The sequence below is a fragment of the Pristiophorus japonicus genome, chromosome 3 (genome assembly GCF_044704955.1).
Source record: "Pristiophorus japonicus isolate sPriJap1 chromosome 3, sPriJap1.hap1, whole genome shotgun sequence".
In the NCBI taxonomy this organism is placed as follows: domain Eukaryota; kingdom Metazoa; phylum Chordata; class Chondrichthyes; family Pristiophoridae; genus Pristiophorus; species Pristiophorus japonicus.
The window spans coordinates 256,443,236-256,465,886 of NC_091979.1; the positions used below are offsets into that span (position 1 = coordinate 256,443,236).

Here is a 22,651-nt window from a genome sequence, read left to right on the forward strand (position 1 = left end):
AGAACCAGTGGATGTGGTGTATTTGGACTTTCAAAAGGTTTTTGACAAGGTCCCACACAAAAGATTAGTGTGCAAAATTAAGGCACATGGTATTGGGGGTAATGTATTGACATGGATAGAGAACTGGTTGGCAGACAGGAAGCAAAGAGGGGGAATAAACGGGTCCTTTTCAGAATGGCAGGCAGTGACTAGTGGGGTGCCGCAGAGTTTAGTGCTGGGACCCCAACTATTTACAATATACATTAATGATTTAAACGAAGGAATTGAATATAATATCTCCAAGTTTGCAGATGACACTAAGCTGGTGGCAGTGCAAGCTGCGAGGAGGATGCTAGGAGACTGCAGGGGGACTTGGATAGATGAATGGGCAAATGCATGGCAGATGCAGTATAATGTGGATAAGTGTGAGGTTATCCACTTTGGTGGCAAAAACAGGAAGGCAGATTATTATCTGAATGGTGACAGATTAGTAAAAGGGGAGGTGCATCGAGGTGTAATGGTACATCAAAGTCATTGAAGGTACAGCAGGCAGTAAAGAAGGCAAATGGTATGCTGGCCTTCATAACTAGGGGATTTGCATATAGGAGCAGGGAGATCTTACTGCAGTTGTACAGGGCCTTGGTGAGACCACACCTTAAGTATTGTGTGCAGTTTTGGTCTCCTAATCTGAGGAAGGACATTCTTGCTATTGAGGGAGTGCAGTGAAGGTTCACCAGACTGATTCCTGGGATGACAGGACTGATATATGAAGAAAGACTGGATCGACTAGGCTTATATTCAATGGAATTTAGAAGAATGAGAGGGGATCTCATTGAAACATATAAAATTCTGACAGGATTGGACAGGTTAGATGCAGGAAGAATGTTCCCGATGTTGGGGAAGTGCAGAACCAGGGGTCACAGTCTAAGGATAAGGGGTAAGCCATTTAGGACTGAGATGAGGAGAAACTTCTTCACTCAGAGAATTGTGAACCTGTGGAATTCTCTACCACAGAAAGTTGTTGAGGCCAGTTCGTTAGATATATTCAAAAGGGAGTTAGATGTGGCCCTTACAGCTAAAGGGATCAAGGGGTTTGGAGAGAAAGCAGGAATGGTGTACAGAAGTTGCATGATCAGCCATGATTATGTTGAATAGTGGTGCAGGCTCGAAGGGCCGAATGGCCTACTCCTGCACCTACTTTCTATGTTTACTTGGCCTGCTACCTTCAGGGATCTGTAGACATGCACTCCAAGGTCCCTTTGTTCGTCTACACTACTTAGTGTCCTACCATTTAATACTTATTCCCTTGCCTTGTTAGCCCTCCCCAAATGCATTACCTCACACTTCTCTGGATTGATGTCAAACTACATTATTTAATTCCTGACCAATTTCATAGCACAAATGACAATGCTATGTTTTGACTGGAACTTTAGTGTATGTAAATACACTGATGGAGCTGTAAATTGAACCTCATTTACTGCAGCAAAAGGGAAGCTAATAATGGCTGAATCCATAAATGTTACCAATCAAAAAAAGCTGACTTATAGGACACCCAGCTTTTGGTGTGTTTCTGACTTCTGACTTCCTTTTGCTACCACTCGGGGACTATATGAAGGCAGCTGTAACCAAAATCATGACTTTCTACGAGCTTCCTCTTCTCTCCCCACAAGTTCCTCCAGCAGTATTAGTACTTAAGTTATTTTAGATAAAAAGTGGGAGGGCTTTTGGATAATTGGGCTGGAGGAGGCAAATTTTTCTTGGGCCACCGCTCTCTCGTTCCAGCTGGTGAAAGCACTACACTATAAATAGAGCTGTTTTATGAGCGAGAAGGTAAAATTGTTAATCAGAAAAGCCTTTTTCAAAGGTGGTTCTGTTATTTTAAATGCTATAAAAGGTTGTTGAACCACTAAACAGCAGGACCAGAACATGGCAGATCTGTGGAAAAACAACAGCTCTGCCAACGTAAGAGAAACACATTTTTTGACACTGAGTTGTGGGAGACACTTGTGAAATGTTTACAAAAGAAACCTTCCAGGTGTGAGAACACAGTGCATTCATGCTTTGGCAGTGAATTTATTCACTGGACCATCAGACTGGTCACCCTCCTGTTGACTGTAGTTTATTTTTAAATGTACGGCCTTGGCTGGCTAGCGATATACATTAAAAACTACACCTTGCAACAAAAAATGGGAGAAGAAAAAGTTAGAAATTGGCTACAAAGTACTATGAAAGGAGCTGCATATATTATTTTCCCATTGCAAATTTAATGTAGATTTATTTTTCCCTGAAGCAACTATGAAAATATGTTTTAATTATTGCAACAAGAGCATCAATTCCTTGTTGCAGTCAAGCCTACCTCCCTCTATCCTGTCTCCAGGTCAGCTAGACTGGAAGAATGGATAGTGAGCTTATTGTATCAGGCACTGTACCATGTGCTGCCTGATAAGAATAATCAGGTTTCGGGTGGGCAGGAATACACAGTTGCAGTGTACGTGCCCTATTCACGTGCAAATTGGTGCCCCTGATACAGTGCTACTCAATTCCTAAATTTGTTTCTAAATATGCAATACCTTTTTTTTATATTAGTCTTTTTGAAATTAAGGAACACTGCTCCTTTCATGTCTCAATACTGAACCTGAGGCTGATTTTTCCTTCTCATAAACATACAGATATTGAGTTTAGTATGCCATGAGCTGAACTGATACTGACTGATATCTGCATTTTGAAGCTTGCATATGTGATTCCCTTAATTTTTCTTACCTGGTGAGATTGCCCCGAGTATAACACCAGAATCCAATGATTTAGGTTTCCGAGATTTTGTCCTGAACGCCATGGTGAACAATGAAGCAGTCACTCAGTCGTGAGGCAAAGTGCAATTATGCAACTGAAACAAAAATAAATTGGATAAATTATTATGCAAGCTCTTATGCTTTCTAAAGTACTTTTACTAGTGTCAGCTGTGGCTCAGTGGGTAGCACACTCACCTCTGAGTCAGAAGGTTGTGGGTTCAATTCTCACTCCAGAGGCTTGAGCACAAAAAAAATCTAGGCTGACACTCCAGTGTAGTATTGAGGGAGGTGCTGTCTTTCAGATGAGACTTTCAACTGCTCTCTTCGGTGGCACTATTTCGAAGAAGAGCAGGGGAATTATCTCTTGTGTCCTGGCCAATATTTATCCCTCAGTCAACATATCCAAAAAACAGATTATTTGGTCATTGCTGTTTGTGGGGGCTTGCTGCGCGTTTCCCACATTGGTAGTATATCCTACATTACAACAGTGACTACACTTTAAGAGTACTTCATTGGCTGTAAAGTGCTTTGAGATGACCGGTGGCCATGAAAGGCGCTATATAAATGCAAGTCTTTCTTTCGAGACTGTTTGTATATTAAAGTCAGTGGCAGTCAAGGCCACCAGCAATCTCAAATTTTCTACCTTAGCTCCCCCTAACTTAACATAGGATCACCTGCATTTAATCCAATGTGATATCCGACATGTACCAGACATCTGAGTTCAGCACTTTGATCTCCCTTCACTGCCAGCACTTTCAATTCCTTTCACCAGTGTCATCACACTGCTGCATTTCCGAAAATAAAGGAAGTCATTGATGGTATCGTGTGGCCAGCCAGGCAGCAGGATCCTGCACCTCCTCTGCCACCTTCACTTGTTCTTCCTCACATGTCATTTATGATTCACCAGGTGCCACTTCCTCAAATTCACTACATAGGCATCCTCTGGGATGGCACCTGAAGATGGAAGCTCAGAACCAAGTCAAACTGATAATCCAGTGCCTGAATGAGGAAGGTCCACAGTAATCCAAGGCACTGTCACGATGACAAGCTTGGAGGGGTAGACATGTCACTGGGGACCATGAACCTTCTCACTTAACTTCAGATAATCCTGCAAGCTAATGTCTGGATAAAAAGTGGAAAACGTAGCAATGCTCTATACTGGTAACTTATAAAGGGGGCCACAAATCAGGTGCACCAGAAAGCTCGCGCACCTATGATTTTTTAACTGTTACTCACCGTTAGAACTCTTAATGCAGTGATGAGATCCATTTTCAGGACTTTGAATTTTTTAGGAATGGTCGCTGCAAACGGGCATTAACGGGTCTCTTTGACACCCTGAATTTGGACCCCCAGAAATGTGTGTACTTGAGGGTACCCAAGTTTTAATTCTGGCAAACCACACCAAAACTCTCTTATTTGGTTAAGTGGGATATGTTACTATGGGGAAAGAGTGTGCACTCCATATTCAGCAATTAAAACAGTTGGACATCATATTTCTCAGTGGCCTAATTTAGAGATTCTTAAGCATGGTGATCGATTCCATGCATTACATAAGAAATAGAAGCAGGAGTAGGCCATTTGGCCCCTCGAGCCTGCTCTGCCATTCAATAAGATCATGGCTGATTTGATCTTGGCCTCAACTCCAATCCCATTCCGGCTCCCCATAATCAGACAGTATTATCAGCCACCCAGCTGACTGAAGAAAGAGACACAGCATTGACTCTTCAGGCTCCTTCCTTACAAACAGAACACACAATTCAACATCTGGAAACTCAAACAGGCAACCTTCCTCGCCTGCACTTCCTGCTGTAGAACCACCAGCAGCGTCTGGAAAGAGAAGAGTTCTTTGATATTCCCCGACCATCTGTGTCTCCAACAAAAAAATTTTTTCACTAGCCAGCAATAAATGCGGCCCCTTTAAATAGCAGGTACAATCCTAATCACTAATCTAAACACCAGTTGTCACCATCTTTCTTCATTTTAAACTTACATTTCTCAACATGTTCCAGCAGTACAGATTTTTCAAACTCTTTTTTGAATCTATTGATTTGGCATTCGCTGTCGGCTCCTCCAAATAATGAAATATGGTCGATAAATATCTGACAGATTCCTTTGGTGAAGTCACCAGAGAGTGCTATTATGTGGCACTTACTCACCGATAACCTGTTCACCACTGCTCAGTTTGGGTTCCGCCAGGACCAATCAACTCCAGACCTCCTTACAGCTTTGGTCCAAACATGACAAAAGAGGTGAGGTGAGAGTAACTGCCCTTGACATCAAGGCAGCAGTTGACCAAGTGTGGCATCAAGGAGCCCTAGCAATCAGGGGCAAAACTCTCCACTAGCTGGAGTCATACCTAGCAAAAAGGAAGATGGTTCTGATTGTTGGAGGTCAATCATCTCAGCCCCAGGACATCACTGAAGAAGTTCCTCAGGGCAGTGTCCTAGGCCCAACCATCTTCAGCTGTTTCATCAATGATCTTCCCTCCATGATAAGGTCTGAAGTGAGGATGTTCGCTGATGATTGCACAGTGTTCAGTTCCATTTGCAACTCCTCAGATAATGAAGTAGTCCATGCCCACATGCAGCAAGACCTGGGTGACATTCAGGTTTGAGCTGATAAGTGGCAAGTAACATTCGTGTAACATTCGCGCCACACAAGTGCCAGGCAATGACGGTCTCCAACAAGCAAGAGTCTAACCACCGCCCCTTGACATTCAATGGCATTACAATCGCCGAATCCCCCATCTGGGGGTCACCATTGACCAGAAACTTAACTGGACCAGCCACATAAATACTGTGAAAACAAGAGCAGTTCAAAGTTGGGTATTCTGCCAGAGTTATACCCGTTTTTCTTAGCCCCAACTGCTCCAAAAAAAAAGTACCAAGTTTCCCCATTCTATTTTTGGAAATTGGCGCCGCACAGCCTGTCCTGTAGCCTTGGGGGGTGGAGCCTAATGTCTGCACCGCAAAAATGATGCTACCCCTTCTGCGCATGCGTGAAAAAAAGGAAGTTTTTGACATGATTCCTATGGGCGTGCATGCCCAGTACAGCTCCCGGTCTGCAATCGGCCATTTTTAAAGAGCCACTTGTGTGTGAGAACTTTAATTCTCAGTTGAAAAATCGGAGCTGCAACACGGCACAAGGAGCAAGAATTTTTTACAGGATGAAGTGGAGGCACTGGTTACTGTGATTGAGACCTGATGGCACAAGCTGGACACCAGCAGAGGTCACATAAAAGTTCCACCAAAAGAAATGAAGAAATGCTGGAACCAACTTGCACAAGGTCACTGTGCAATGGTGACCACCCCGAGGTTTGGAGGCCAGTGCAAAAAGAAGTGGCAGGACCTTGGTCAAGTAGTTAGTGTAAGTAATATTTTCATTTATTCAATGGAATTGCAATTGTAAATGTGATCAGCTGTATATGTCCCACCTAACAGAAAGACAGCCTCTCTAAAAAGTTATGTTTCCACCTTTGCAGAGGAAAGTGGCACATAACAAATGGGAAAGAACTCGAACAGGAGGTGGCCCGGCAAATCTGCAGCTACTGACACCCTTGGAAGAGAAGGTCGCTGCTTTGATGGCTCCTGCCTGGAGAAAAGCAACCACCACTGCACAAGCTGGGCTCACACTCGAGAGAGAGGGTAAGTCCTGCAAATTCCAGAGTCTGGCTTTGCTAAATGTTAAGTTCTGCGCGGGCTAGCCATGCTTCAGTTCATGGGGATGTCTCCATCAGCTACGATCCGGATGATGCAATGTGCTGTCATTCATCGTGGCCCTTCAAATCAGCCTGCTACCCGAGCTGTGTGAGCCTACTCAGGCCACCCACCTTTCCCCCTCCTCTGCTGCTAACCATTTGTCTGTTCTGTTATATTTTGCAAAACTTGAGGCCAACCGTGATGATACAGAAGAAGATTCAGACACAGACGAGCCTGAAGAGGAGAACATGTTCCAATCCCACCTTCCAGACCAAGAGCATGGGGGTAAGGAGAAAGGGGAGGGGGAGGAGATGGATGAAGGTCCCACTGTTGTACTCACTCTGGAGGAGGTGCAGGAGCTGCCCATTGAGGTGCCAGCCCCTTCCCCATGTGGTTTGAGTGTTGGTGGGACATTCTATGGTTTCCCACCATCCGAGGCTGGAGATTTCAGAGGGATGCAGCGAGCCACACCCAGGGTGAGGAGGGAAGGAGAGCTCGACAGCGCTCTCCTGAGATGCAGGATCTAACAGATGTGGTTCAAATGATGGCAATGAGGGCGGAGAGCATTGACCATACATGATAACTCCTGGACACCATCAGTGGGGTGATGAGGTATCGGGACTGTTGGGAGAAGTAACAACACTCTCACAAAAAATTGGAACCTTGTCCGGGAACATGGGGGAGGGAATGTCACAAGTACCTGATACGCTGTCAGTGAACATGAGGGAGGGCATGTCACAGGTAGGTGCGACACTGTTGGCGAACATGAGGGAGGGAATGTTGCAGGTAGTTGACACACTGTCAGGGCACATGAGGGAGGGAATATCGGAGTTTGCTGCTGCAATAAGGGAACACACCCAGACCCCGCACCAATTGATAGAATCGACTGCCACTCCCACTCCAATCCCCAGACCAGCGTCTGAAAAGGCCCAAGCGGGCCCTCCACATTACCGCCTACCCCGATCAAGAAGTGCACATTACCCGAGATGTTCAAAAGAATAAACTTAGTACCAACTCGAGAAACACTGCGCCACCGCCTGCGGGCAGGGGCGGAGTCACCAAGACCAAGCGCAGCGGGCGGTCTTACAATAAGGTGGAGGAGAGATGGGTGCAGCCTTTCATTGCTGATGTTGTTATTAGTATTGTTGTTACTGTTGTCAAATTAAAAGTTTTTCGTAAGTTATGTAAATTTACAAGTTAACAAGTTTACAAGTGATCTTAAAGTTTTTAAGTAATCTTAGAATTTGTAAGTGATCTTAACTGAAAACTTGAGAGTTTGATACAGGAATATTTTTATTAAAATTAAATACAAACAAATGTTTGTTAAACTTTTGAATAAAATATATTTTACATTATAACTGAATCATTTCCAATTTTGTTCCATTATGAACACAACTTTTTGAAGTAAACAAGGATCATTTCCATCATTTGTTTCATTAACGTAACACAACATTACGGAATAGGTCCAAACAGTAAAGATGGTCCTTGTGGAATCATTGCACTGAGCCTTCAGGCAGTAAAGCGTTCATGGATGAGCTGCTGGTGCAAGGCTCGAACAATCGTTAAAGGGGCACGACGGCCCGCCCTCCTCCGCCGTCATGCACCTGGTTCAGGTAGTTGCATGGCTTGCTCATCCCCGTCCTCCTCCTCGTCATCTGCAGTTTCCTCATCATCATCAGCCACTCTCACCTCAGGTGGGTCTTCTACTACCAGCTGCTGCTGCCTCATGATGGCTAAGTTATGCAGCATGCAACACACAACAGTGAACTAACCGACAATCTCAGGGGAGTATTGCAAGTAGCCTCTGGAATGGTCCCGGCTTCGGAAATGCTGTTTCAAGATGCCAATGGTCTTTTCTATTATGCTGCGCATCGCAATGTGCGACATGTTGTATTCCCGGTCAGCTTCCGTCCGGGTTACGTGTAGGGACATCATGAGCCAGGTGGCAAGGCCGTACCCTTTGACTCCCAGTAGCCAGCTTTGCCCTTCTGGCTGCTGCTGAAACATGGCAGATATATAAGGCTCTCGCATAGGATGAACGCATCATGGGTGCTCCCAGGGTATCTTGCATCAACTGACATGATGCAATGCATGTCACCACCCCTGAGCTGCACATTAATGGAGTGGAAGCCTTTTCTGTTCCTGTACATCTTGGAATCAATCCTCCAAAGGTGCTCTCAAGGCGATGTGGGTACAATCAATGCAGCCATGTACCTTTGGGAAGCCAGCAATCCTGGAGAAGCCCACAGCCATTTCACGCATTGCCTGGGCGGTCATGGGGAACTTTATGTAGTCATTCCTCCGGGCATATAATACAGCAGTCGCCTGCTGAATGAAGATATGTGTTGCATGTTGAGAAATGGTGCACACATCCCCAGTTGTAGCCTGAAATGATCCAGAGGCATAGAATGAAAGTGCAGCTGGAACCTTCACTTCAACTGACAAAGCAGTCCTCTTGATGCTTCAAGGTTGCAGATCTGCTTTTACTAACTCACAAATCTCAGTTACAACTTATTTGCGGAAACGCAGCCTTTTGACACAGTCTGCATCAGTTAGGTACAGGTACGAACGCCTGTCTTGATATACCTGATGTGGGTAAGGCCTCCTTCCTATCACCCTACATGCTCTGAGGTTCCTCATGCGATGACGTTGAATCAATTGTCTCCTCCGCAGCATTGTCAGTATTGCCCCCATGATAAATTGTACCTTTGCAAGAAGCTCAAAACAGCAAGCAGGACAATGTTCTTTGTTCTTTCTCCCCAAGGTTGACGCCCTAGTATGGGCCACACCCAGGTCTGAGCAGGCACCGGCTTCATTTGATGCATAGTGTAGGCTTCTCATATTTTCCGTTCGCCTTCCATAGCCCCCCAACCCCCGGGCTTCACTTAATGCGTGGTATAGGCTTCTCATGCCTCCTCCCCCACCCGGGCTTCTTTTGAAGCCGAGCCCCGAGTCCCTGTGTCCGGGCGAGGGACTGATTCTGCCGGCCAGTTTTAAAAAGATGAAAACTGACACAGCAAGACCGAACGTCTCCAAACTAGGCTCGAGGGTCCATTAAACTTCCATTTCCTGCATTTTAAGTTTTAAAAATTTAAGCTTGATGTATGGATATTTATGTGTTCTTGACTCCCTCCAAAACTTCGCATAAAAATAATGGCGTCTTTCTGCGCCGATGCTTTAATGTGCTGTGCGCTGGTTTCTCTTAAGTGCCCAGAAGATTTTCCGGGAGTGTTTACATACGCCGTCCTAGGAGAAATTTAAATTGGCCAAACTTCCATAATTATGAAAAACTGGCACATACATCAGGTTACAACCCTATGATGCAAAATAAAAATAACCTATAAAAATCGTAACTGAGTTACGCTGGCACACAAAGATTGGGGAAACTTTGATTTTTTTAACTTGTGAAAAAAAGCGGCACGCGCCAAAAAAACAGCGCAAATCACTGGGGAAAATTGAGCCCACTCTCTCTCTCTGTCTACTTTATCAAAACTTTTCATAACAAGTGAAAAGGATAGTGATAGACTCCAAGAAGACATATACAGACTGGTGGAATGGGCAGACACGTAGCAGATGAAATTTAACGCAGAAAAGCGCGAAGTGATATATTTTGGTAGGAAGAGCGAGGAGAGGCAATATAAACTAAAGGGTACAATTATGAAAGGAGTGCATGTACAGAGAGACCTGGGGGTATATGTTCACAAATGAAGGTGGCAGGGCAGGTTGAGAAAGCAGTTAAAAAAGCATAGGGGATCCTGGGCTTCATAAATAGAGGCATAGAGTACAAAAGCAAGGACATTATGAAGAACCTTTATAAAACACTGGTTCGGCCTCAACTGCAGAACTTTAGGAAGGATGGGAAGGCCTTAGAGAGGGTGCAGAAAAAGTTTACAAGAATGATTCTAGGGATGAGGGATTTCAGTTTCGTGAAGGTTGAGGGGAGATTTGATAGAGGTGTTCAAAATCATGAGGGGGTTAGACAGAGAAAGAGGTGTTCAAAATCATGAGGGGTCTAGACAGAGATAGAGACACAGATTTAAGGTGACTGGCAGATGAACCAAAGGTGGCATGAGGAAAAACTTTTTAATGCAACGAGTGGTTATGATCTGGAATGCATTGCCTGAAAGGGTGGTGGAGGCAGAGTCAATCACTGCTTTCAAAAGGGAATTGGATAAGTACCTGAAGGAAAAACATTTGCAGGGCTACGGGGAAAGTGCGGGGGAGTGGGACTAGCTGAAGTGCTCCTGCAGAGAGCTGGTATGGGCTCGACGAGCCAAATGGCCTCCTTCTGTGGTGTAACCATGCTATGATTCTATAATTTTAAAGACCTATATTATGTCATCTCTCAGCCTTCTCCTTTCAAGTGGAGAGAAACCCAGCCTGTTCGTCCTTTCCTAATAGGTATAACTTCGCAGTTCTGGTATCATCCTTGTAAATCTTTTTTGTAATCTCTCCTGTGCCTCTATATCCTTTTTATAATATGATGATCAGAACTATACAGAATATGTTCTAACCAAGGTTCCATACAAGTTTAGCATAACTTCTCTACTTTTCAATTCTAAGCCTCTAGAAAGAAACTCTAATGCTTGGTTTGTTTTTTAATGGCCTTATTAATCTGTGTCACTACTTTCAGTGATTTGTGTATTTGTACTGCCAGCTTCCGTTGCTCCTCTATCCCATTTAGATTCTTATTTTCCAAGTAATGTGTCCTTATTTTTCTTCCTTATTTTTCTTAGAAAAATATACCTCACATTTATCTATGTTAAAGTTCATTTGCCAATTATTGCCCATTTTGCAGTCCTCCTCGGTATGGACTATTCCCCACCCCCCAATTTGGTGCCATCCACAAATTTAGAAATTGTGTTTTTGATTCCAAAGTCTAAATCGTTAATATTGTTAACCTAACAAATAACAGAAAATTGCAAGCCTGCACATAATATTGTGGCAGCCAGTCACACATTGTGCAAGGATAATAAAAGTTCATAGGAGTTACCTAACCCTCTTTTAGAAAGGAATATTTTCATGCACGATTATTTTGATATTTTAATGCCCACCAATCAAAATGGCAACTTATACCTGTCTTCTTCCCATTGAATTTGTGAAACGCAAATTCAATAAGTAGCATTAAAGTTCAGCTGACTGTCATATCAAGCAGTCTGGATCAATAAAAATGAAATGACTGTAGAAATGCTTACTGTGTTAATTAGTCAAGTATTTGATCAGCTGTTAGCTGTGGCTCAGTGGGTAGCACACTCGCCTGAGTCAGAACATTGTGGATTCAAGTCCCATTCCAGAGACATGAGCACAAAAATCTAGGCTGACACTCCAGTGCAATGCTGAGGGAATGCTGTACTGTCGGAGGTACCGTCTTTCGGATGAGACGTTAAACCGAGGTCCCGTCTGCTCTCTCAAGTGGATGTAAAAGATCCCATGGCACTATTTCGAAGAAGAGCAGGGGAGTTATCCCAGGTGTACTGCCCAATATTTATCCCTCAATCAAAATAACAAAAACAGATTCTTTGGTCATTCCCACATTGCAGTTTGTGAGAGTTTGCTTGTGCACAAATTGGCTGCTGCGTTTCCTACATTACAACAATGGCTACACTCCAAAAGTACTTTATTGGCTGTAAAGTGCTTTGAGATGTCCAGTGGTCGTGAAAGGCGCTAGATAAATCCAAGTCTTTCCTTTTTCTTTAAGGGATCACCGACATTGAAAAATATCATGAGCCATGAAATCCCTGTAGGGCGCTCTACTGGCGGAAGAGTAGTTGAGCTCAGGTCCGCCCGAGCGGACAGGCCCAGACCCCAACCCAAAATAGGGTGATAGGATCATATAAATTTGTGGAGCAGGCACATAGTGGAGCATCAAGAAGGCATTAAAATTTGATCCATTGACCAAATACCAGTTCATTACAGAACATCTTTAAATGTAATCGATGATGTAGAATCATAGAATAGTACAGCACAGAAGGAGGCCATTTGGCCCATCAAGTCTGCATGTATTCTGATAATGCACATTAATCCCAATCTTGTGAGGATCTGTTAGTGGCACAAAAGAAAGCGTGTGATGTAAAATCAGATACGAAACCTAGTGCTCTCAATTCTCAGTGCCACGTTTTTCAGTGAAATAATTGCTTGGATTTTGGAGGCTGTGCTGGTGACTAATGCAAGCCCTATTAAAGCTACAAAATATCAGTATGAATGTACACCCCATAACAATGGCAACAACTTGTATTTATATAGCATCTTTGAGCGTTATAAAACAAAGTTTGAAACCGAGCCACATAAGGTGATCTGTGCAAAGCTTGGTAAATTTTATGTATGAATGTACACCTACATATATTTTTCATAAAATATGAATGTATTTTCTTGAGAACCGAAGCAAAAAAAACCCCCCAAAAATATGTAATTAGGCCCAATGCTAGATACAGCAGTTTTTTCAGTGTAAGCTTGGTTCAGTGGGAATACTTGTGCCTCTAAATAAGGCGTCTGTAGGTTCAAGCCCATTCCAGAACTTGAACTTATCAATCTAGACTGCTAGGTACATGCCTCATTTCTCACCCAACACTATCAAAACAGACTGGTCATTCATCTCCTTGCTGTCTATAGGACCTTGCTGTACATAAATTGGTTGATGCATTTGCTCACAAAACCACAGGGACTACACTTCAAAAATAATTCATTGGGTGTAAAGGACTTTGAGACATCCTGAGGCTGTAAAAGATGGCGAAAAAAATGCAAGTTTTTCTTCTTGACACCTTCTTGCCTATATGAAAAGGGGTATAAAACAGTGTGTAAATGACCTGGTCTTTAAAAAATGGCTTCTTACGGGCTGGTATCACTTTTTATTGTTGACTGAACAGTTAGAAATGTTTCTATTTTTTTTTATATTGCTTTATGCATTTTCATTAATTATTGTTGCTGTTTCAGCCTGTAATTTTTTGCAGTGTAAAACATCTATTTCTAAATCTATTTTTTACAACAGTCTTGTTTCCCGCTGATATTTCACTTGCTGCAATCGAAGTGAGCAGGCTCTGAAATTTAGAAGACTGAGAGGTGATCTCATTAAAACATATAATCATCATAGGCACTCCCTCAGAATCGAGGAGGACTTGCTTCCACTCCCAAAGTGAGTTCTTTAATGGCTGAACAGTCCGATCCAAAAGCCACAGATCCTGTTACAGGTGGGACAGACATTCGTCGAGGGAATGGGTCAGTGGGGCTGGTTTGCCGTGCGCTCCTTCCGCTGCCTGCGCTTGGCCTCTTCATGCTCCTTGCGTTGAGACTCGAAGAGCTCAACGCCTTCCCGGATGGTCTTTCTCCACTTTGGGCGGTCTGCGGCCAGGGTCTCCCAAGTGTCAGTGGTGATGTCGCACTTTGCCAGCGAGGCTTTGAGGGTGTCCTCATAACGTTACCGCTGTCCTCCTTTGGCTTGTTTACCATGAAGGAGCTCCACAAAAAGCATTTGCTTTGGGAGTCTCGTATCTGGCATGCGTACTATGTGGCCTGCCCAGTGAAGCTGATCAAGTGTGGTCAGTGCTTCAATACTGGGGATGTTAGCCTGGTCGAGGACACTGATGTTGGTGCGCCTGTCCTCCAAGGGGATTTGCAGGATCTTGCGGAGACATCGTTGGTGATATATCTCCAGCAACCTGAGGTGCCTTCTATACATCGTCCATGCCTCAGATCCATACAGGAGGGCGGGTATTACTACAGCCCTGTCGACCATGAGTTTGGTTGTAGATTTGATTCTGAGGGGGATTGACAGGGTAGATGCTGAGAGGTTGTTTCCTCTGGCTGGAGAGTCTAGAACTCGGGGCCACAGTCTCAGGATAAGGGGTCGGTCATTTAGAACTGAGATGAGGAGGAATTTCTTTACTCAGAGGGTGGTGAATCTTTAGAATTCTCTATCCCAGAGTGGCTTTGGATGCTGAGTCGTTGAGCATATTCAAGGCGGAGACAGATAGATTTTTGGACTCTAGGGGAATCAAGGGATATGGAGGTCGAACTGGAAAGTGGAGTTGAGGTCGAAGTTCAGCCATGATCGTATTGAATGGTGGAGCAGGTTCAAGGTGCCGTATGGCCTACTACTGCTTCTAATTATTGTGTTCTTAATTCATTTGGGGGCACCCATAGTGTTTCTATATTTGGAGGTGGGAGGGAAGTTTTTGAAGGGACAAGAAAGGCAGGTGCAACTATACCTCAGGTATTATGAATGTACCTCTTCTTTTGCCTGGACCTGTGTTTATTGGGCCACCTTACCCTTCCTGAGCATATTTTGGAAGACCAGTCTTTGGCAGCTCTGCATCACAAAGGAGGCTGCAACATAACTAGAACATTTTCTTGAGGCTGACCTGTCCTCAGCTTATACCACAGGCTATCCCCATGGATCTGAAGGTTACCATTACATTAAATTATCATGTCACCGCATCCTTCCAAGCCACTACTAGTAACATGTACGTACTTAATAAATCCACAAATAATGATAGACGCTGGGAGCTTGCTTGTGCACAAATTGCCTACCACATTTCCTACATTACATCAGTGGCTACACTCCAAAAGTAATTTACTGGCTGAAAACACTTTAAAATGTCCGATGATTGTGAAAGGCACTATATAAATCTAAGTCTTTTTTTTCTTTTTGTTTGCTACGGAAAGGAGGCATCAGCTTGACAGGGCATAGATTTTTTTTCTTGAGTGGCAGGTTTGCCAACAATGTAGAGCATCATAAATAGTAGAGACCAGAGCTACAGATTCCTGACAGGACAGTGCTATTCTCTGGGAATGGTGGGTGCTCTGAAGTCCTCACACCCAGTCAGGTTGCACCACTCTTATCACTTTCTCTCAAATGTCATTTTGTGCCTTCTCATTGGGTTTCCTTTCACTTTATTTTTGTCTGGCACTTCGACTCCTAATCCCCTGCTCCCCCCCACCCCCCACCCCCTGCTCCCCCCCCCCCCCACACACACAAATGTTGTACTAAAGGCTGAAAAATATTTTAAAGCCCTTATAAAGGCTGAGACAACATTTCTGCTCTCTGCAGCCACTTACCTTTAACTGGGTTCATCTTTAAAATTTGAGTTGACGGACAGATTTTTCACAAGCCCAATTAGGCCAGCTGCCAGTACAAGTCCAAAGCTGTGATGGGAGCTTATGCCAATTATTCAAATACCTTGACCCCACAAAATTGTACGCAATCAGTTCAATGCTTTTGGATATTTCTACGCTATCAGATTTTCATAGGACCAGAAAACGAGGGCAAGCATGATTTCCCAGCATTTTTTTTGCTTTTAATAAATCTAGAAATTCTGCCTTATTTGTTTCACCAATGTTCATTCTGAAGGGCAGTTTCCTAAATACCACTCCCTCTAGAAGATCATTTCTCTACCTGTCAGCTGTGGCTCAGTGGGTAGCGCTCTCACCTCTGAGTCAGAAGATTGTGGGTTCAAGACCCACTCCAGAGACTTGAGTACAAAAATCAAAGTTGACACTCCAGTGCAGTGCTGCGGGAGTGCTGCAGTGTTAGAGGTGCCATCTTTCAGATGAGACATTAAACTGAGGCCCAGTCTGCGTTCTCAAATGGATATAAAAGATCCCATGGCAAAATTTCAAAAAAGAGCAGGGGTGTTATATCCTGGTGTCCTGGCCAATATTTATCCCTAAATAAACATAACAAAAACAGATTATCTGGTCATAATCACACTGCTGTTTGTGGGAGCTTGCAGTGTGCAAAAGGCTGCCATGTTTCCTATATTACAACAGTGACTACACTTCAGAAGTATTTCCTTGGCTGTAAAGCGCTTTGGGACATCCTGAGGCCGTGAAAGGCACTATATAAATGAAAGTCTTTGTTTCTTTCCCCAGCCATAATAAGAGCCATTTATACCTATCCTTCAATTTTCATTGTTTAGTCAATTTTTGATCATTACTTTTTAAAGAAATCTTCAAACTGTGACCGTTGTAACTATTTTCTTGTGTATTCCCTATCACATACTTTTTGGTCATCTAGATTATACTGTTACATCTACTGCCTCTCTACCACCCTTGGCTTAGTGATGCCTTCTAAATCCATGCTAGCTTTCATTAAAAAAAACATTACTGTGTAAATCGCAAAAGTCAGAACCACATCAGCCATCTTCTTTAGGCACTATCCTTGCTCTTGAGGAGCTAAAAAAGATTTCTGCCAAAGCTTCCGCTATTTCTTCGAATGCTTGCTCAAGAATTCCCAGATGTATGCAGTCAGGCCTCCAGTTCCTTAATAACACTTCCTCTACTAATATCTATCTTCACTAAACACTCCCTGCTTTCCCAGTCATCTTATTTATGGGATCAGGAATCCTCTCTTGCGAAAACCGAAGTGAAGTGAAGAACCCATTTAAAAATGCATCCATGCCCTGATCCTCTACGACTAATCTGCCAGTCTTATCCTTTAGAGGCCCAAAGTGTTCTCTAATCCTCTTCCTGCAGTGAACATAACTGAAAAACTTCTTATTCCCCTTGATAAACCACTGCAATTTTCCTTTATAATTTCTTATTTTCTTTCCTGATTTCTATTTTGGTTGAGGTGCTGTTTATATTCAAGCCGAACCTTTTTGCCCCTTCCTGGTTCTTTACATTGTTTAAAACACGTTTGCCAATTGCCTTATGCTACTCTATACCTCCCTATTCAACCACTTCAGCCTAGGTCTAACTATTATCCTCTGGCTTCTCAGAACTACAAATTTTGATTGAATCCTTGCTGATGTTCTTTAAACATGTATAATTTCACTGTGCTTGTTTTTACCTTTAATGTCTGTGTTCTGCTTTAAGTTATTGTAGCTGGACATGCTGGCAATATCATTCAAGCACTAAGTGCTTGACTCCCAATCAGAAATTATCTTGATTTCCAAGAATACTTATCACTTACCTGTTGTGGTTGAGTGACTTGCTTTGGCTCTCAGACAAGCTCTTAAAAAGGAAGGTGGCAGAGATGGCACATTCTGCTGTGCTTGAATTGTTGCTGAACACTGACGACAAATAAAGAAAAAAAAAGACTTGCATTTATATAATGCCTTTCAGGACCCCAGGACGTCCCAAAGCACATTACAGAAGAAGAAAGACTTGCATTTAAACAGAAAGAGCAGTGGAAGGAAGGTAGTGCAGGGGTTCCCTGCGGTCATCCCACAGCAAAACAGATACACAGCTTTGGGTACTGTTGAGGGTAATGACTTATTAGGGGAGGGCAGCAGCAACCAAGACAATGGCACCGTGGGTGGCTCTGCTGCACAGGAGGGCAGGAAAAATAGTGGGAGAACTATAGTGATAGGGGATTCGATTGTAAGGGGAATAGACAGACGTTTCTGCGGTCGCAACCGAGACTCCAGGATGGTATGTTGCCTCCCTGATGCAAGGGTCAAGGATATCTCGGAGCGGGTGCAGGACATTTTGAAGGAGGAGGGTAAACAGCCAGTTGTCGTGGTGCATATAGGTAAAAAATGGGATGAGGTCCGACAAGATGAATTTAGGGAGCTAGGAGCTAAATTAAAAAGTAAGACCTCAAAAGTAGTAATCTCAGGATTGCTACCAGTGCCACGTGCTAGTCAGAGTAGGAATTGCAGGATAGCTCAGATGAATATGTGGCTTGAGGAGTGGTGCAGAAGGGAGGGATTCAAATTCCTGGGACATTGGAACCGGTTCTGGGGGAGGTGGGACCAGTACAAACCGGATGATCTGCACCTGGGCAGGACCGGAATCAAAAGGGGGAGTGTATGCTAGTGCTGTTGGGGAGGGGTTAAATTAATATGGCAGGGCGATGGGAACGTTTGCAGGGAGACAGAGGGAAGTAGAATGGGGGCAGAAGCAAAAGATAGAAAGAAGAAAAGTAAAAGTGGAGGGCAGAGAAAGCCAAGGCAAAAATCAAAAAGGGCCACATTACAGCAAAATCCTAAAGGGGCAAAGGGTGTTAAAAAGACAAGCCTGAAGGCTTTGTGCCTCAATGCGAGGAGTTTTCGGAATAAGATAGACGAATTAATTGCGCAGATAGCAGTTAACGGATATGATGTAACTGGCATCACGGAGACATGGCTCCAGAGTGACCAAGGCTGGGAACTCAACATCCAGGGCTATTCAACATTAAGGAAGGATAGACAGAAAGGAAATGGAGGTGGAGTGGCGTTGCTGGTTAAAGAGGAAATTAATGCAATAGTAAGAAAGGACATTAACTTGGATGATGTGGAATCTGTATGGGTGGAGCTACGGAATACCAAAGGGCAGAAAACGCTGGTGGGAGTTGTGTACAGACCATCAAAGAGTAGTAATGAGGATGGGGACAGCATCAAACAAGAAATTAGGGATGCGTGCAATAAAGGTACAGCAGTTATCATGGGTGACTTGAATCTTCATATTGACTGGGCTAACCAAACTGGTAGCAATGCGATGGAGGAGGATTTCCTGGAGTATATTAGGGATGGTTTTCTAGACCAATATGTCGAGGAGCCAACTAGAGAGCTGGCCATCCTAGACTGCGTGATGTGTAATGAGAAAGGACTAATTAACAATCTTGTTGTGCGAGGCCCCTTGGGGAAGAGTGGCCATAATATGGTACAATCTTTTATTAAGATGGAGAGTGACACAGTTAATTCAGAGACTAGGGTCCTGAACTTGGGGAATGGTAACTTCGATGGTATTAGACGTGAATTGGCTAGAATAGACTGGCAAGTGATACTTAAAGGGTTGACGGTGGATAGGCAATGGCAAACATTTAAAGATCACATGGATGAACTTCAACAATTGTACATCCCTGCCTGGAGTAAAAATAAAACGGGGAAGGTGGCTCAACCGTGGCTAACAAGGAAAATTAAGGATAGTGTTAAATCCAAGGAAGAGGCATATAAATTGACCAGAAAAAACAGCAAACCTGAGGACTGGGAGAATTTTGTAATCAGGCAGGATGTCAAAGGATTTAATTAGGAGGGGGAAAATAGAGTATGAGAGGAAGCTTGCTGGGAACATAGAAACTGACTGCAAAAACTTCTATAGATATGTGAAGAGAAAAAGATTAGTGAATACAAACGTAGGTCACTTGCAGTCAGAATCGAGTGAATTTATAATGAGGAACACAGAAATGGCGGACCAGTTAAACAAATACTTTGGTTCTGTTTTCACGAAAGAAGACAAAAATAACCTTCCGGAAATACTAGGGGACTGAGGGTCTAGTTTGAAGGAGGAACTGAAGGATATCCTTATAAAGCAGGAAAGCGGAAAATTGTGTTAGGGAAATTGATGGGATTGAAGGCCGATAAATCCCCGGGGCCTGATAGTCTGCATCCCAGAGTACTTAAGGAAGTGGCCATAGAAATAGTGGATGCATTGGTGATCATTTTCCAACAGTCTATCGACTCTGGATCAGTTCCTATGGACTGGAAGGTAGCTAATGTAACACCACTGTTTAAAAAAGGAGGGAGAGAGAAAACGGGTAATTATAGACTGGTTAGCTTGACATCAGTCGTGGGGAAAATGTTGGAATCAATTATTAAAGATGAAATAGCAGCGAATTTGGAAAGCAGTGACAGGATCGGTCCAAGTCAGCATGGATTTATGAAAGGGAAATCATGCTTGACAAATCTTCTGGAATTTTTTGAGGATGTAACTAGTAGAGTGGACAAGGGAGAACCAGTTGATGTAGTGTATTTGGACTTTCAAAGGCTTTTGACAAGGTCCCACACAAGAGATTGGTGTGCAACATCAAAGCACATGGTATTGGGGGTAATGTACTGACGTGGATAGAGAACTGGTTGTCAGATAGGAAGCAGAGTTGGAATGGCAGGCAGTGACCAGTGGAGAACCGCAGGGCTCAGTACTGGGAGCCCAGCTCTTTACAATATACATTAACGATTTAGATGAAGGAATTGAGTGTAATATCTCCAAGTTTGCAGATGACTCTAAACTGGGTGGTGGTGTGAGCTGTGAGGAGGGCGCTAAAAGGTTGCAGAGTGACTTGGACAGGTTAGGCGAGTGGGCAAATGCATGGCAGATGCAGTATAATGTGGATAAATGTGAGGTTATCCACATTTGAGGCAAAAAAAACGCAGGCAGAATATTATCTGAATGGCGGCAGATTAGGAAGGGGGAGGTGCAACGAGACCTGGGTGTCATGGTTCATCAATCATTGAAAGTTGGCATGCAGGTACAGCAGGCGGTGAAGAAGGCAAATGGTATGTTGGCCTTCATAGCTAGAGGATTTGAGTAGAGGAGCAGGGGGGTCTTACTGCAGTTGTATAAGGCCTTGGTGAGGCCTCACCTGGAATATTGTGTTCAGTTTTGGTCTCCTAATCTGAGGAAGGACGTTCTTGCTATTGAGGGAGTGCAGCGAAGGTTCACCAGACTGATTCCCGGGATGGCGGGACTGACATGTGAGGAGAGACTGGATCAACTGGGCCTTTATACATTGGAGTTTAGAAGGATGAGAGGGGATCTCATAGAAACTTACAAGATTCTGACAGGACTGGACAGGTTAGATGTGGGAAGAATGTTCCCAATGATGTGGAAGTCCAGAACCAGGGGACACAGTCTTAGGATAAGTGGTAGGCCATTTACGACTGAGATGAGGAGAAACTTCTTCACTCAGAGAGTTGTTAACCTGCGGAATTTCCTGCCGCATAGAGTTGTTGATGCCAGTTCATTGGATATATTCAAGAGGGAGTTAGATATGGCCCTTACGGCCTGGATCAAGGGGTATGGAGAAAAATCAGGAAAGGGTTACTGAGGGAATGATGAGCCTTGATCTTATTGAATGGTGGTGCAGGCTTGAAGGGCTGAATGGCCTACTCCTTCACCTATTTTCTATGTTTCTATGTTTTTAGCACCTTTCATGACCTCAAGACGTCCCAAAGTGCTTTACAGCAATGAAGTATTTTTTGGAGTGTAGTCACTGTTGTAATGTAGGAAACGCGACAGCCAATTTGCGCACAGCAAGGTCCTACAAATAGCAATGTGATAATGACCAGATCATCTATTTTTATGATGTTAATTAAGGGATAAATATTGACCAGGGCACCAGATAGATCTCGTCTGCCCTTCTTTGAAATAGTGTCATGGGATCTTTTACATCATGCTGGGCCTATGAGTGATCAGTTTCACCAGATACTGCAGGTCAATGACTAATTCCCAGGACAATTACTTAGTCCACCATTATTTGATGACACCCAGCACGTTAAAGTTTGGATCCTGAGTGACCAAGGCTGGCTTGGTTCATGACTCCACTGCGGCATCCCTACACACCTGCTGAGCACAGATACACTGAGGCACTTGCCTTCACCAGGTGTATTATTAGGCTCACCCTAGGCTTGCTGAAGCAGCAGTGTCAGTGTCTTGACAGGTCAAGGACATCTTGCCGTGTAACCCTGTCAATGTTTTGCAGATCATTCTGGTCTGCTGCTAATAAGGGAAATTAGGGACAGTGTTAAATCCAAGGAAGAGGCATATAAATTGGCCAGAAAAAGCAGCAAACCTGAGGACTGGGAGAAATTTAGAATTCAGCAGAGGAGGACTAAGGGTTTAATTAGGAGGGGGAAAATAGAGTATGAGAGTAAGCTTGCAGGGAACATAAAAACTGACTGCAAAAGCTTCTATAGATGTGTGAAAAGAAAAAGATTAGTGAAGACTAACGTAGGTCCCTTGCAGTCAGAATCAGGTGAATTCATAATGGGGAACAAGGAAATAGCAAACCAATTGAACAAATACTTTGGTTCTGTCTTCATTAACGAAGACACGAATAACCTCCTGAAAATACTAGGGGACCAAGGGTCTAGCGAGAAGGAGGAACTGAGGGAAACCCTTATTAATCAGGAAATGGTGTTAGGGAAATTGATGGGATTAAAGGCTGATAAATCCCCAGGGCCTGATAGTCTGCATCCCAGAGTACTTAAGGAAGTGGCTCTCGAAATAGTAGATGCATCGGTGGTCATTTTCCAACATTCCATGGACTCTGGATCAGTTCCTATGGATTGGGGGGTAGCTAATGTAACCACACGTTTTAAAAAAGGAGGGAGAGAGAAAACAGGGAATTATAGACTGGTTAGCCTGACATTGGTGGTGGGGAAAATGCTGGAATCAATTATTCAAGGTTTAATAGCAGCGCATTTGGAAAGCAGTGACAGGATCGGTCCAAGTCAGCATGGATTTATGAAAGGGAAATCATGCTTGACA

At 43.7% G+C, this 22,651-nt stretch overlaps 1 protein-coding gene across 1 annotated transcript in view; it reads right to left on the reverse strand.

Annotated features, from left to right (window-relative positions):
• The window catches only part of LOC139255665 (uncharacterized), a 286,509-nt gene that overhangs the window by 245,718 nt on the left and 18,140 nt on the right, over window positions 1–22,651 (reverse strand). Inside the window, exon 2 of the mRNA XM_070873964.1 lies at window positions 2,740–2,863. Within this exon, the coding sequence (XP_070730065.1) occupies window positions 2,740–2,812 (73 nt within the window). The 5' untranslated portion in view covers window positions 2,813–2,863. The remainder of the gene's footprint in view (window positions 1–2,739; window positions 2,864–22,651) is intronic.